Source organism: Spermophilus citellus (assembly GCF_964194105.1).
Source record: "Spermophilus citellus genome assembly, chromosome: 3".
NCBI lineage: Eukaryota > Metazoa > Chordata > Mammalia > Rodentia > Sciuridae > Spermophilus > Spermophilus citellus.
The window spans coordinates 217,522,123-217,538,954 of NC_138184.1; the positions used below are offsets into that span (position 1 = coordinate 217,522,123).

Below are 16,832 nucleotides of genomic sequence, written 5' to 3' on the forward strand. Positions count from 1 at the left end.
AAAAAAAAGGAGAATTCAAGGGATTCAAAATCACCAAAGCAATTTTGAACAAAGCTGATTTCAAAACTAACTACAAAGCTTTGTCTCAACTGTAGCAGGATGTTTATGGAGAGGGCTGAATGACAACACAGAAAAGTCTGCCATTAGATGAAGATTCTTAGGACCAACAGGAGGAGGGGCAGGCCATAGCGTGCAGGGCCACAAGGGAAGCGCTAACTTTGACCAGGAAACAGAGGGGGAGGGGAAAGCCCAGCCAGAGCCTTTGTCTTCTGCAGGAAAGGCAAGATAGGGAGGAACAAGGTCTGGGGTAGGGGCGGCAGGCGCCATGTCCAGCCGGGAAGGTGGCAAGAAGAAGCCCCTGAAACAACCTAAGAAGCAGGCCAGGGAGATGGATGAGGAAGATAAGGCTTTCAAATAGAAACAAAAAGAGGAGCAGAAGAAACTTAAGGAGCTAAAAGCGAAGGCCAGGGGAAGGGCCCCCTGGCCACAGGTGGAATTAAGAAATCTGGCAAAAAGTAAGCCGATTCTTGTGCCTGAAATGATGGTGACCGTTGATTCCATTCCTATTTAAACATCTGGATCCCAGCTGTAACATCTTTTGCCACCTATAGCTAGAATGAAGTGTTATGTTGGAGTCTGTTGTAAATTTAATAAACTTTTGTAAAATAATAATAATAATAATAATAATAATACACACACACACACACACACACACACAAAAGCAAGATAGGACATACAGCACAGGATGGCTACTTGGAATAATTCTGGCTGCTTTGGGGCATAGGAGGCAACCCTAGTTCTCTGGTACCTATTCTGTGTTGATTCAGAGCTAGGGAAATATAATCTTCTCTCAGTGTCCACAAGAGATACTCCTGTATGTCAAAACCTGCTGATGCTTCCTCAATTCACAATAGCTAAGCTATGGAACCAACCTAGGTGCCCTTCAACAGATGAATGGATATAGAAAATGTGGTATTTATACACAATGGAGTATTACTCAGCCTTAAAGAAGAATGAAATTATGGCATTTGGAGGTAACTGGATGGAGAATACCATGCTAAGTGAAATAAGCCAATCCCCAAAACCAAAGGCCAAACATTCTCTCTGATATGCAGATACCAACACACAATAAGGGCAATAGGTGGGGAAGAACAGAAGTTCATTGGATTAGATAAAAGGAAAGGAAGGGAAAGGAGGGAGATGGGAATGGGAAAGACAGTAGAATGAATCAGACATAACTTTCCTATGCTCATATATAAAGACACGACCAGTGTAACTCCACATCATGTACAACCACAGGAATTAGAAGCTATGCTCCATGTATCTACGTCAAAATACACTGGAGATGCTCAAGTCCCTTATATAAAATGGTAGTTTTGCATATAACCTATATGTATCCCCCCCAGATACTTTAAATCATCTCCAGATTACTTATCATACCCAATACAGTGTAAATAGTTGTTATACTGCTTAGGGAATAATGATACTAAAAAGGACTCTATACATTTGGTACAATTTTTTTTTCAAATATTTTCCATTTATAATTGGTTGAATTCATGAATGTGGAACCCTTGGTACAGAGGCCGACTCTGGGTGCACATATACACAACACACATACACCATATATACACACATACCTAATATACATATGCATATGTACATGCAGATAGAGTCACAAATTGCATACAGTAGTCTCTGAGAATAAGAATGTGCCGCCTTATCACAAGCTAAAGACCAAACTGAGTTAAGGTCTGAGGAACACTGTCCTGGATAGACAAGGTGTGTGTGTCAGTCAGGAGACCACTGAGGGTATGGACTCTTGGGTTGGTTAGTTGCATGTGAAGGCGTTCTCCTGGACCACCTTCCTCATCTTTATGAAATGACTAGCTCTGGGAGGGGCACTCTCTCTAGTCAGTGAGACCATGAATGACAGAACATCAAGATGGGGGGGCTGGGTTATGGCTCAGGGATAGAGCACTTGATTGGCATGTGTGAGGCCTGGGTTTGATCCTTGGCACCACATAAATAAACAAAATAAAGGTATTGTGTCCATCTACAACTAAAAAAAATCTTAGTAATAAAATAAAAATGAATCAGTGGAGCACAGCAGGTAGATCAGGGAGAGGGAGGAGGGAAGGGAAAGAGAAGGAACTGAAGAAGAAGACTGAGCAAATTCTGTTACATGCATGTACAAATACAGTAGAAAGAATCCCACTATTATGTGTTGCAATGCACCAATAGAAATGGTAAAAAAAAAGGAATGTAAAAAAAATATATATATATGTATGTATATATATATATATATATATATATATATATATAATCAGTTGGCCCTCTGATAAACAGACACCAAAGAAATAGAGAATCTAAGAAAACACAGAACAGCCTTAAAATTATGTAAGTAAAAGGAAACAGTCACCAAAGAACACATACTGTGATTCCTTTATATGACATGTCCAGCCCAGGCAAATCCACAGATCCAGAATGGAAATCAGGGGACAGGGGACAGGGGAGAATAGAGCGACTGCTAATGGGGATAGGGTTCCTTTATAGGGTGATGAAATGTTCTAAAATTAGGTAATGGTGATGGTTGCACAACTCTGCAAATGAACTGAAAAGCCTATGAATTGCATGCTGTAAAGAAGGCAGAATTTACTGTATGTGAATTTTATAAAATAAAGACAAGTCAATTTTTCATCCATGGATGAATGGATAAAGGTGATATATTCATATAATGGAGGATTTTTTATGCAATAAAAAGAAATAAAGTATTGATACATGCTTCAATGAGGATGAGCTTTGAAAACTTGCTAAGAAGGAAGCCAGTTACAAAAAGCCACATTCTGTATAATTCTATTTATATGAAATGCTCAAAATTGGAAAATCTGCAGGGACTACAGGTAGATTGGCAATTGCCAGGGGCTAGGGCTTAGAGGAAATGGGAAGTGACTGCTCCTGTGTATGAAGTTTCTTGGGGGCACAGCTCTAAATGTCCCGCACAGTTTAAACAGTGGCTTGAATGATGTGTATAATGTTGTCTTTATTTTTTAAAAAGACCCCCAAGGAAGAGAGGTGTTCAACATTACAAAGGAAAAGGTGGTGGAAAGGAACAGTGGCCCCTGATTACTTTTAAGTCTCTCAGATTTTCTCACCACCCATGCGGATTCAGGTAAAACAGGTAAAACCATAGTTGATCCTGCAACAGGCCTGAGGAGCAGAACACCACCACTCAAGTACCGTTTCAAGACTCTTCTAGTTAAGAGCATGGCACAGACAACAGCCCTTCAGGTAGAGGAAACTGGCTTCCAAATAAAAAACGAAAAATGAATTGGAAAAGCCAGGAAGAGGAAGAATCGGCATCACGGGGTTGGCGGGGTGCAGGAGGGGTTTGCTGTCTGGAGAGAGAAAGACGTGTCAAAAATGATGGCTGAGGCTGTGAGCCTGGAGGAAGACTATGTTGCCACCAACAATTACCGAGAACCTGGGAAGCAGGAGGATGAAGGCACACATGTGACGTGATATAGAGAATTACTTAGTGAACAAGAATCTAGATATCCAACGAGACTCAACAACGGTTCAGGCAACTTATGAAACAGAGACCCTGGGAGAGTGTGAGAAGCAGGTGTGTAGGCTGCCAGGAAAACACTGGCCACACGACATTAAAGCAACTTCATACCCACAGGCGATTTTTTCTTTCTTGGTGCTGGGGAAGGAACCCAGGGTCTCCTGCATACTAGGAAAGCACTCTATCACCACTCTACAGCCCAGCCCTAAAGGCAATTTTTTTTTTTTTTTTATAACAGGGATTGAACTCAGGGGCACTCAACCACTGAGCCACATCCCCAGCCCTATTTTATATTTTATTTAGAGACAGGATCTCACTGAGTTGCTTAGTACCTCACCATTACTGAGTCTGGCTTTGAACTCATGATCCTCTGGTCTCAGCCTCCAGAGCTGCTGGGACTTACAGGCATGTGCCACTGCGCCCAACCCTAAAGGCAATTTAAGACTGCAAAATGAATATCAAATTGGAGCTACAGATAAAATTTTGCTAGCTGTTTGTAGGTTTTAGAAAATATGAAAAGCAGAACTTTCTAAAGGAAGTCCTAGAACAGAGAAAAGTATACATTTATTGAATATTAATATTTATTGAGATAGACATTTATTAAAGTTCTAGGGCTTGGAGGCACACACCCATAGTCCAAACATTGGGGAAGATGGGACAGGAAAATATGGAGTTCAAAACTAGCCTTAGCAAATTAGAGAGGTCTTAAGCAACTTAGCTAGACTCTGTCTCTAAATAAACATATTTAAAAAAAAAAAAAAAGTTCTACCTCCCACTTACCAGAGCCTGAGGGAATGTTTTTTTTTTTTAATCATAACCTTATTTATTTATTTTTTGAGAGAGAGAGAGGGAGAGAAATTGTTAGTATTTATTTTTTAGTTTTCAGCGGACACAACATCTTTGTTTGTATGTGGTGCTGAGGATCGAACCCCGGCCGCACGCACACCAGGTGAGCGCGCTACCGCTTGAGCCACATCCCCAGCCCCATGAGGGAATGTTTTTAAAGTGACTAGAAGGGCTGGGGTGTAGCTCAGCGGTAGAGTGTGTGCTTACCATGTGCAAGGCATTTGGTTTGATCCCCAGAACCAGAAAGAAAGGACTAGATTTGTCAGAAAGCAATAGCTGGAGGAACAGATTCAATAAAATTTCAAGATTAGAGACCTAAAAAGCTTTTCAAAGGGAAAAAATGGAAGTTTTCTTCAAATACACCAAGAGAAAATACAAATCTGTGTGGCTTCAGATAGAAGAATTGGGAATAACGGAAGAAAACACGAAGATTTTCACTCAAAGGACGATGACCTTTCAAACCCCAAGATGGCTCCCAAGGGACAGCATGGGCCCTCCAAGTACAGGTCAGTGGCCACCTGGGGATGAGGAACAGCAAGCTCCCTGTTAGCTCTTAACTCCCTGAAACCCACCATAGTGAGCCTGGGGGGAAAATGCAAAGTAAGTAAATAAATACACACACACACACACACACACACACACACAGCATCATGATGTCACTCTCCAGGCCTCAGGGATAATAACTAGTAAACAAGGTAAAGGCCTCTGAAGTCCTGGATGAAAGGTTTTACCTAAATACAATTATCCCATTAAATCCACAATGTTCGTGCCAAACAGGGTGGCCCTTTATCTGCATTTTTCTAATGTTAACATTCTGAGATGACAACTTCCTTGTTCCACAGGGATAAGGGGACTGAAAGAGTTTCAAATGATCTTTCTGTTTTTTGTCTAATTTCTGAAAGGGCAAAAAGAAAAAGTTCTTTACCAGTGGGCAGTGGTAAGCAGTAAAGGCTAATGGCCTTTTGGAAGCGAGAACTCGTTCAACATTAATGCAGCCTTCATTAGAAAGAAGGGTGACTGAGCAGGGAGCTTGACAGAGGGGAAGGTCAGATCCCAGTAAGACACACACAGGAAAAAACTGCAGCGACTGCGGGACACGGAAGAGGGGAGAGGTGACAGTGCTAGAGTTTCCTGGGTGGCAGAACCCTCCTCAGACTCAAGCAGAAGGACCGGGAAGGAGAAAAGAGATACTCTGTAAAGAGGTGAACTTAGAGGAGAAGCCACTACAGAACTGCTGGGTGGATGGTGCAGGCCTGTAATCTCAGCAACTCACGAGGCAGAGGCAAGAGGTTTGTAAGTTTGAGGCCAGCTTTAGCAATTTAGCAAGGCCCTAAGCCACTTAGGGAGAACCTGTCTCAAAACAAAAATTTGTTTAAAAAGGACTGGAGGTGTAGTTCTGTGATAAAGCACACCTGGGTTCATACCTGAGTCCAAAAAGAAAGAAAAGAAAGCCACTGCAGAGACAGGCTAAGACCCAGGAGTGAGGCCACCAGCCAGGGTGGCTTGGACAGAGGGTAGGAGCTGGGGCTGCAGGAAGCTTGCACACAAAGCTTTGCAAGGCCTGGTGGCTCTGTTGGTCCTTCAGGACGGTGGCCCTGGAGGAGGTGAGAGCAGCTGCATCCCACCTTGGAAGCAGGCCCAGGGGAAGAGGCCATACAGGGCAATGGAAAACGGTTAATTCAAAGACCCAAGTGTCAATTTAGTTCTGTTCCTATCCCGTAGTAGATCAAGTGATCCTAGGCAGGCACTCACCTTCTCTGAATCTCAGCACTTACCTGCAAACTACAGAATTACCTGACAACCTTGAGGATTGTGGTAGGGTGAAATAGTGAACAGGACGGCACTGCAGAAAGATCCATACACACACAAGGCTTCACTTCACTACTCAAGGAGAGACCACCCCACCAGGTCTGGGCAGAAGAGTCCTTTTTAAGCATACACATTTTTCAAATAATACACATTTTAACTGCCAGCACAGTGAAAAAAATCTTTTAATTATAAATATGTAACTATAGGTAATTATCATATTTCATACCCACATTAATGCATATATATGCTCACATATACACATGTACTTTTTTTTAAGAGAGAGAGAGGGGGTGGGGAGGGAAGGAGAGGGAGAGAGAGAATTTTTTTAATATTTATTTTTTAGTTTTCGGCGGACACAACATCTTTGTTTGTATGTGGTGCTGAGGATTGAACCTGGGCCGCACGCATGCCAGATGAGTGCTCTACCCGCTTAAGCCACATCCCCAGCCCTAACACATGTACTTGCTTCTAAAATGCCATTTAAAGCCAGGCATGGTGATGCACAACTGTAATCCCAGCAGTTTGAGAGGCTGAGGCAGGAGGATTCCAAGTTCAAAGCCAGCCTCAGCAATTTAGTGAGACCCTGTCTCTAAATAAAATATAAAAAAGGCTGGGGATGTAGCTCAGTGGTTAAATGCCCTGAGTGCAATCCCCAGTACCAAATACATTTTTAAAATGCTACTTATTAATAACATATAATTATAGATATTGTGTACCATATACATATATACCCATATATTAAGGAATCTGCTATCCATGGTCATGCATATATAAACCTCAGTGTTTCACACTTCATCTGACTTACCCTAGATACATGCTGAAACAAACTTTGTCACCAGAAATGCTCGGGGCAATTAAGGAAAAGAAAAAGGAGGATAACTAAGATCCAATCTAAAGGAACAAAAGAGGCAAGGTGGGAAAAGTGAATGGCTGTCCTGATTAAATGTGTCCCAGGGCCTGGTGCTGACTCTGGTGAGGAAGTGACAACCAGGAACAACCAGAGAACACAATCAGGCAGTAAAACCAGTCAGCCTGCGGCAGACTGTGTGGTCTTATGATACGGGCTCTAGAATGTTCCGGAGGAAACAGGCACTCTAGCACCATGAATAGAAGGTAGGTATCAAGGGGAACTGGGGGGGGGGGCAGGAAGAGAACATGAAAGGCTACAGAAGGAATGTGTAGCGGGAACGGGGAGTTTGCACTGGATCACTGAGTTTCCTGCTCTCCACTGCGAGCTCTCTAGGAGAGCAGCAGAGCTGCTAAAGAGACTGTCACAGCAGAAGAGATGTCTCTAAAGAAGGGTCCAAGGAGTTCCCAGAGGAGAGGCAAAACTCAACCCAGGACCAGTGAGGTTCTTGGCATGTATAATGGAAAATAATTTCAGCACAAGCTAGGCAAAGGCATAGACAGGTTTATTTAAGGCGGCAGATACATATTTAAGGGAGAAAGTAGGCTGTCTCAAGAATGAGGAGCAGCCCTGACTTGGTCTGGGATCCAATATTTACAGAGGGGCTGGACTAGAGGTGGATCCAGGCTGGAGCTGCACAATTTTGCACCAGCTTTCTTGCCAGATCTCCTGCACTTTACAAGGGCATGGGCCAAAGTTTACAATGGTGTTTTCTGCATCTCAATGGCTTGATTCTGCATTTCAATGGTTGGAGGGTATTTCCCTTAAAAATTCCTGCATACTCTCCTCATCCTAGATCCCAATGTCACTAGGACTGGGAACCACAGCACCACAGCACAGCTATTGCAGAAGGGCCTTCTCTTGAAGGAAACAAGTAAAAAAGCAATCCACAGGGTCCAGGCCCCCTCAGCCTGCTTTGCCCAGTCTCCACTCCCAGGTTCCTTCCACTTTTTCCAACAAGAGCAAGGATATCCAGGACCAACCACCAAGGCCCTCAAGCTTGGAGAAAAGAGGGTGGGGCATTAGACACCAGCAGCACCAAGTAAGCATGGAGGAAGGAAGGGCAGTGGGAGGCCTGGAGGGCTGGTTAGGACAGGCTTCTTAGACTAGGCGGTTTGGCCAGCCTTCAAGGAAAATGAAGATTCAGGATGCTGAGAGTGAAAAGGGGTATTACAGGAAAGAGCAAGTCAGGACAAGGAGGTAAGAAAAGGGCCACTACAGTGAGTTGTGAGCTAAGCAGTCTGACTTTAGTTCATGGAGAGGCAACAGGAGACTCAGACACAGGTGATGGAGGCTGGGTTGGGGCTCAGCGGCAGAGTGCTCGCCTAGCACGTGCGAGACGCTGGGTTCGAACCTCAGCACTACATAAAAAAAAAAAGAGGTATTGTGTCCAACTGCAACTAAAAAAAAAAAATATTTTAAAAAAGAAACAGGTGGCAGCTGCACTGTGGAGAACCTCCCCGAGGCTCCCATGCTCTGACCAAAGTTTCTGTCTCTGTTGTCTAAGGACTTTGAGTTTGGCCCATGAACACCCAACAATAAAATTTTCTCTTTTTGTGAGTTTTGATCTGGGGAGAAGGTAAGTGGCTTTCAGACTCTTAAAAGGATTTATGATGAAAACTACTAATGCAGGCAACTGGCAGAGTAGCCTATGTAGACAGGAGACGAGCCTCGGGTGGAGAAGTAAGACCATTTCTGTCCCTTCTGACCTTTTTTTTAATTAGTATTTTACTCTGTGTGTGTGTGTGTGTTGGTGTGGTGTTGGATGTTGAATCCAAGGCCTCACACATGCTAGGCACTCAACCATAGAGCCATATCCCCATTCCTTTTTATTTTGGGGGGGTATCAGGGATTGAACCCTTGGGGGCTTAACCACTGAGCCACATTGCTACCCCTTTTTATTTTTTTTTTTGAAACAGGGTCTCACTAAGTTGCTGAGGATGGCTTTAAATGTGGGATCCTCCTGCTGTAGCCTCCTGAACCACTGGGATTATGAGAGTGCCACAGTGCCCACTTTATTTTTGAGACAGAGTGTTACTAAATTGCTAAGATTGGCCTTGAATTTACAATCCTTCTGTCTTAGCTCCCATGTTGCTGACTGCTGGGATTACAGGCATGGGACACTGTGCCCAACTTAAAATTTAATTAAAGAATTTTTCCCAGGTACAGTGGGCCACTGGTAATCCCAGATATTCAGGAAGATCACAAATTTGAGGCTAGCCTTAGGAACTTGGCAAGACCCTATCTCAAAATAAAAAGTTAAAAAGGGCTAGGAGGTTAGCTCAGTGATAGAGTATCCCAGGCTCAATCCCCAGCACTGTTAAAAAAAAAAAATCTGAATTATCATTTTTACTTCCAGAACATGAGAAACTTGGAAGGCATTTTTTTTTCCACATCCAACAATCCTTTATCTTAGTGTGTAAAAGTTTCCTACTGTGCCTTATATTTTTTCAAATTATTGACAGAGAAGGCAATTTCAGATGCGCTTTCACTATGGCCTTTTCTTCCAGGGAAAAATAATAATAAGAGAGTGAAGTTAACTCTTAGGCATTTCTTAAAGTGAATTCTCACCCAGATTGGCAGAACTAGAACACAAGGAAATACACCCATAGGGCAATACATCATTTCTTCCAAAGCTGAGCATTTATTTTATTTATAATTTCATTTCAGGTACAGCTCAGGGGGCCACAGACGGGTCAAAGAACACTCACCCACCTAAAGTTAAACTGGTAAGAAAACACTGACTGGCATTAGGACACAAAGATAAAACCCTGCTGCTGAGGAGCTGGGGAGAAAAAGAAACTCTCAGAGTTAAATGTGAGTAAAAGAGTCTATGAAAATAACAGGTTCATCTGGACAGTCCCTAAATTACAACTAGGCAACTTATCCAGAATGAGCAGTCTTCCAGAGAGCGAGAGGGCAAGTGTCCACAGAGCCTGAGGGGAATTAGGCCCACCAGCACATAGGGGGCATCCAAGACCGGGCAAGGCTGGAGGATCAGCACCTGCACACCAGTGCCACTCGGTACCAGGACACTTAAGGCACAGAGCTGAGCTGGGGAGGTAGCTCGGGTACAGTGGCTGATGACTATGCACAAGGCCCTGGGTTCAATTAAAGAAAGGGGGAGAGGGAGAGATGGGAGAGGAAAGGGAAAGGGGAGAGGAGAGAGGGGAGAGGAGAGGGAAAGGGGAGAGGGAGAGAGGGGAGAGGGAGAGAGGGGAGAGGAGAGAGGGGAGAGGAGAGGGAAAGGGGAGAGAAGAGAGAGGGGAGAGGAGGGAGGAGAGGGAAAGGGGAGAGGAGAGAGGGGAAAGGAGAGGGAAAGAGGAGAGGAGAGAGAGGGGAAAGGAGAGGGAAAGGGGAGAGGGAGAGAGGGGAGAGGAGAGGAGAGAGGGAGAGAGGGGAGAGGAGAGAGGGAGAGAGGAGAGGGAAAGAGGAGAGGGAGAGAAGGGAGGGGTGGGAGAGAGAGAGAGAGAGAAAATAAAATACACAGAGCTCATGGAAGAGACTTAAATAACTAAATGGATAGACATTTACTACAAAAGTTGGTTTATTTCTCCTTCCTGTGTTTTGTATTTTCCTTTTATGTCAGTAAACAAGCAATAAAGTGATCAAAAATCCTCATGATTAAATATCATCAACAAGTTCATCACACACATTTTGAAGTATAAAGCAAGAGATTGAAAAATATTTGCTAATTCAAAGCAAATTAGGTATCCCTCAAAATTGCACATTTTCCTCCTAGTTTGTTTACATAATTTAAAATACATATAGTGACCTTAAAACACCGATTAATATAGAATTCACAGCCTTGAATACATACACTACCTTCTTCTAAAGACAACACCCCTCAGACCTAGAAACCCATCAATGTGAGTCAACATCACGCACTTCACACTTCTGGAACACTTCCAGGATTTTCCTCTAATTCTGTCTTCTGCTGAGGGAACTCCAGGAACCTAGTAGTGACAGAGATCAATCCTCCAAAAATAGGGCTGAGCAGATTCGCTTCCCAAAGGGCCCTGAAGTTCCCAGACAGCAAATCTGGGGTTGAGAGCTACACAATGGAATGTTCAAGATAACTAATGTGCCTGATTGTCCTCAAAATCACAAAAGGCCTCCAGTTGTCAAAGCTAATTGTGAGTGAAGAGGCAGAATAAGTTGACAATAATTGGGAGATAGTCTGCTTCTTTAGCAAACGACTCTGAGACAGTGCCGGAGCCAACAAGCACGTGGCGCCATCTTTCCCAGCTCAGCTGGTAGTGTTCGTAGTCCATGATGGGTTTGCAGCTCAACCCTGCAGGAGCTCTTTTTCAAGTTTTGATGCTTCAGAGGTGAGCCACTCTCTGCAAACTTGTTACCAAAGCAAAATGCCATGTTCCTTTTTATTCATTATCCATGCAAACCATGTTCAGCTCTCTCCTGTTCATCAGTTCTTGAGGCTGCAGTACAGGGTCCAAGGCCAATATGATACCGGGGTTAAAGGCATAAACCTCAAAGGGCCAACAGGGATGCAGGTAGATTCATACACCATCCAGTACATTCATGAAACAACAATAAAAATCATCAATAGTAATTCCTATAGTGTAGAAAAATAATGCAGTCTTCACTCCTGGCCAGTGTCCCGGGGGGCTGGCAGTGTTGAAAGAGGTCTGGTAAGCCGAGGTTATGTTGGTGCTCTCAGACGACCCCAAATGTAGTGAATTAAAAGATCTTATAGTCTCGTGTCTCCCACTGTTCTTTTTTTCTTGTGGGCACCGTCACTCACTCAATATGTGAGCTTGTCTCCTTTGCACAAGAGAGATTATTTCCTTCACTATTAATGGTGAGATAAACAGAATTGTACAACTAGTCTGTGAAGAGAAGAAAGTATTAAATATGCAGTGACAACTTACTTCAGTTAGAGCATCATGTTTTGGACATAAACAATGGGTCTGAACAATTACATTCGTTTTGATTATTTAGAAAGATAATTTTAATCTTCAGTGAATTAGAAATGACTTTTGAAAATTACAGTTAATATCACAACATACTAAATGACATATTAGCTATCAAAAAATAACTTAAGTGAAGGATTTCCATTAGGTAGAGCAAAACACTTTTGCTGCAGCCCCAGCAAAAAACAGGGTTTCACTGATGGAAATTGTTTTTCTACAACAGCAGGTTCTTCAGAAGCTACTTCCCTTTACTTAGCAGGGAGGCCAAGGATGGAACCAGTCATATGGCACCATCTCCAGAAGCCAGGAGGTAACTAAAAGAGAGCTCCAGAGGCTTCCTGGGGTTGCCGATCCCAGGGCCTCGGGCCAGACAAGAAGACAACCCCAGGTCCTAGGGTGGCTAAGGATGCCTCCAATCAGGATGGCCCAGATCTAGGGACAGGACACTACATGCATCCTTGGAGGACAAGGCCACCACCAGACTCTCAAGTAGATCTGTCTTGTGCACTATTCCACCAATAGTGTGGCAGAGTGTGTAACACGCCTATTCATCACTTTGAAAGCACAAAGCCTTATTTCAATATTGGCTGTTTCCCAGAGAGTACAAAAATCCCAGCCAAGAGTGTCTAAGGTGTAACTACTATTTCCTCCAGAGATGTTCATCATTCAACCTGCACACAGGACAGTGTTAATCAGATCAATGCTTCTTTTTTAACTCTATGTTGCTTGGCACACACTGTAATTTCCTTCAGAAATCTCAAATTATATTTTAGCAGATAGAGAACAACCCAGAAGAGTGCACTGATTAACGGTTGGCAGATCTTAAGTAAGTCCCTGGTTGTTCATCTGGCATTATAAATGGCAATACTCATTAGACTCAGATCAAGGATAAACTGAGGACCCTTTTCCTCCTTGAGAAAAGAATGTGTATTTTTGACTAATAAAACATTACTTTTCACAAAAGGGTTTTTAAAAGCAATCAGAAATTTTGCTATTTCTCAAAAAGTGACTTAAATAAATACTCTAAATAAAATTACTAAGAAAAATGACAAGTTTATGAAAAAAAAAAAAAAGGCATACACTTACCATGAGAATGAAAAAGTAGAAAACCCACATCCATCCTAAGTTGTCCTGGATTAAAGACACCAAATACTAAAAGGAAGAGAAATGAATTACAGTATAATTCTTAATAAATTAATAAAATGAAGTAGCTAAAAAGTAGACTAACAGCTATCTTAGAAAATCAGAAGGGAGTTAGGGTTTGTATGCCCATTTACAAAGCCCTTCCACGGACATGTTCCCATTTAAGCTTTATTAATGGTTCATTCTGTAAGCTTTCAGGATGCAAATACAAAAACTGTATAAAAGATGTTACATTCAGTTTTATTTTTATTCACTGTGCTATTCAGAGAGGAAGATGAACATCCTCAAACCACTCTCACTCAAGCATTCTGTCTTCCAATGAAAGGAACAATCCATGCTTTCAAAATGCTTTGTCTTCTACATGAGCTGCTCACTTTTCAGCTCCGCCATTCACACAGGACTGCTGCTCTTCCTCGACACTCTACTGCATGTTCTTTTATTTCACATTCAATTACTAAAGATTCTCATAGCATTTAACCCATTCTTTTTTTTATTTATTTTTTTAAGAGAGAGGGAGAGAGAGAGAGAGAATTTTTTTAATATTTATTTTTTAGTTATTGGCAGACACAACATCTTTGTTTGTATGTGGTGCTGAGAATCGAACCTGGGCCGCACGCATGCCAGGCGAGTGCGCTACCACTTGAGCCACATCCCCAGCCCCAACCCATTCTTTTTTGATTACAACAAAATGGATCTCACATAAAAGTTGCTGTTTTAGGCCAGCCATGGTGGTGCACGCTGTAAACCCAGTGGCTGAGGAGGCTGAGGCAGGATGATTACAAATTCAAAGCCAGCCTCAGCAAAAGCAAGGTGCTAAGCTACTCAGTGAGACCCTGTCTTTAAATAAAATGGGCTGGATGGGGCTCAGTGGTCGAGTGCCCCTGAGTTCAATCCCAGGTGCCAAAAAAAAAAAAAGAGTTGTTGTTTTAACCACTTCTAAGTGTACGCAACAGTGGCATCAGTTACATTCACAATGTTGTGCAACCATCACCACTTTTACCAAAAGTTTCATCACCCAATAGAAATTTTGTACCTGTTAAGAAGTAATTCCTCATGGCCCCCTTCTGACTCCAGGAATTTCCCTAACTGTAGATGTTTGTTCTTTTGTGTGCGGCTCACTTCATCTAGCACAGCATTTTCAAGGTCCAACCGTGTTGTAAGCGTGTATCAGAACTTTATTCCTTTTATGGTGAAGAGCATTCCACTGTATAGATACACCACATTTTATTTATCCACTCATCTGTTAGATACCTTGACTGTTCCCAGCTATCAGGAATGATGATACAACGAACAGGAGCTGGCATACAAATACCAGAGTGCCTGTGTTTAATTTTGGGGGGAAAATACTGAGGAGTAGAATTGCTTGATCTTATGATAATTCCATATTTATTTATTATTTTTTTACATTCCCACCAGCAATGCATGGCTCTGATTTCTCCACACGCTCACCAACATTTGATATTTCATAATTTTCTGATTACAGCTTCCCACAGGCATGAAGTTGCATCCCTGGGTTTTATAGTTAATTTTGCTGTTGCTTTCGTACTGGGGATTGAATCCAGGGGTGCTTTTCCACTAAGCTTTTTTTATTTTTTATTTTGAGACAGGGTCTAAGTTGCTGAGGCCTCATTACGTTGCTGAGGCTGGCCTGGAACTTGTAATCCTTCCACCTCAGCCTCCCAAGTAGATAGGATCACAGGTTTGCGAACCACATCTGGCTCTCTCCCTGTTTTTTCTTTTCTTTGCATTCTTTTTTTTTTAGATATACATGACATTGATGACAGTGGAATGTATTTTGACATATTAGACATAAATGGAGTATAACTTCCCATTCTTGTGGTTGTACATGATGTGGAGTTTCACGGTCATGTATACATATAAGAACATAGGAAAGTCATGCCCAATTCCTTTTACTGTCTTTCCTATTCCCATTCCCCTTCCCTACCTGTCTAATCCTCCTTTGTCTAATCCAATGAACTTGTATTCCTTGCCCCCTTGTTGTATATTAAGCATCCGCATATCAGGCATTTGGCCTTTGGATTTGGGGGACTGGCTTATTTCACTTAGCATGGTAGTCTCCAGTTCCATCCACTTACCAGCAAATGCCATAAAGTCACTTTTTATGGCTAATATTTCTTTCTTTCTTTTTTCTTTTTTTCTTTTTTTTTTTTTTTTTGTACCAGGGATTGAACTCAGGGGCATTCAATCACTGAGCCATACCCCTAGCCCTATTTCGTATTTTATTTAATACAGGGCCTCACTGAATTGCTTAATACCTTACTTTTGCTGAGGCTGCCTTTGAACTAGGGATCCTCCTGACTCAACCTTCCAAACCACTGGGATTACAGGCATCCACCACCATATCCAGCCTGAGTAATATTTCATTGTGTATATAGAACACATCTTCTTTATCCATTCATCTGTTGAAGGGCACCAAGGTTAGTTCCATAGCTTAGTTATGGTGATTTGAGCTGCTAGAAATGTTGATGGGGCTGTGTCACTAAAGCATATACTCCATGCTTGGGTATATCCAAGGAGTGGGCTGACTGGGTCAAATGGTGGTTCTATTCTAAGTTTTCTGAGGAATCTCCGTACTACTTTCCAGAGTGAGTGCACCAATTTGCAGTCCCACTACAAATGTACAAGTGAACCTTTCCCCCTACATCCTCACCAACATTGTTACTTGCATTTTTGATAATTGCCATCTGACTGTAGTGAGATGGAATCTCTGTGTGGTTTAATTTGCATTTCTCTAATTACTAGAGATGTTGAACATTTTTTCATATATTTTTTGCCTATTCATATTTCTTCTTCTGTGAAGTTCCTGTTTGGTTCCTTTGCCCATTTATTGATTGGGATTTGGTTTGCGTGTTAAGTTTTATGGGTTCTTTATATATTCTGGAGATTAATGCTGTATCTAAAGTGCAGGTTGCAAAGATTTTCTCCTATTCTTTAGGCTCTCTGTTCACATTTTTGTTTCCTTTGCTGTGAAGAAACTTTTTAGTTTGATATCCCATTTATTGATTCTTGATTTTACTTCTTGTGCTTCAGACGTCTTATTGAGGAAGTCAGTTCCTAAACCAAAATGCTAGAAAGCTGGATGGGCCTACTGGGTCTCTGGTCTAATGCCTAGGTCCTTGATCTATTTTAACTTTTGTGCAGGACGAGATAGTGGTTAAATTTTATTATGCTACACATGGATTTCCAGTTTTCTCAACACTATTTGTTGAAGAGGCTATCTTTTCTCCAATGTAGGTTTATGGTGCCTCTTGTCTAGTATGAGATAACTATATTTATGTGGGTTTGTCTTTGTGTCTTCTGTTCTGTTCCATTGGTCTTCATGTCTGTTTTGGTGCCAATACCATGCTGTTTTTCTTACGATAGCTCTGTAGTATAATTTAAGGTCTGGTATTATGAGGCTTCCTACTTTTCTTTTCTTACTAAGTACTGCTTTGATTATTCTGGGACTCTTGTTTTTACAAATGAATTTCATGACTGCTTTTTCTATTTCTATGAAGAATGTCATTGGAATTTTAATAGGAATTGCATTAAGTCTGTATAGTGCTTTTTTTTTTTTTTTGGTAGTATGGCCATTTTGACAGTATTAGTTCTGTCTATCCATGATTCT

At 42.0% G+C, this 16,832-nt stretch overlaps 1 protein-coding gene and 1 pseudogene across 2 annotated transcripts in view; one reads left to right on the forward strand and one right to left on the reverse strand.

The window, feature by feature from the left end:
• Positions 1–296: 296 nt before the first annotated feature.
• LOC308645282 (translation machinery-associated protein 7-like) lies at positions 297–690 on the forward strand (annotated as a pseudogene). The gene has a single exon. The product of its transcript is annotated as a translation machinery-associated protein 7-like (transcript).
• A 9,830-nt stretch (positions 691–10,520) lies between these two features.
• SLC37A3 (solute carrier family 37 member 3) overlaps positions 10,521–16,832 on the reverse strand; it is a 46,844-nt gene continuing 40,532 nt past the window's right edge. Inside the window, exons 14-15 of the mRNA XM_081286405.1 lie at positions 13,148–13,213; positions 10,521–11,977 (exon numbers count right to left, since the gene is read on the reverse strand). Of these exons, the coding sequence (XP_081142531.1) occupies positions 11,885–11,977; positions 13,148–13,213 (159 nt within the window). The 3' untranslated portion in view covers positions 10,521–11,884. The remainder of the gene's footprint in view (positions 11,978–13,147; positions 13,214–16,832) is intronic.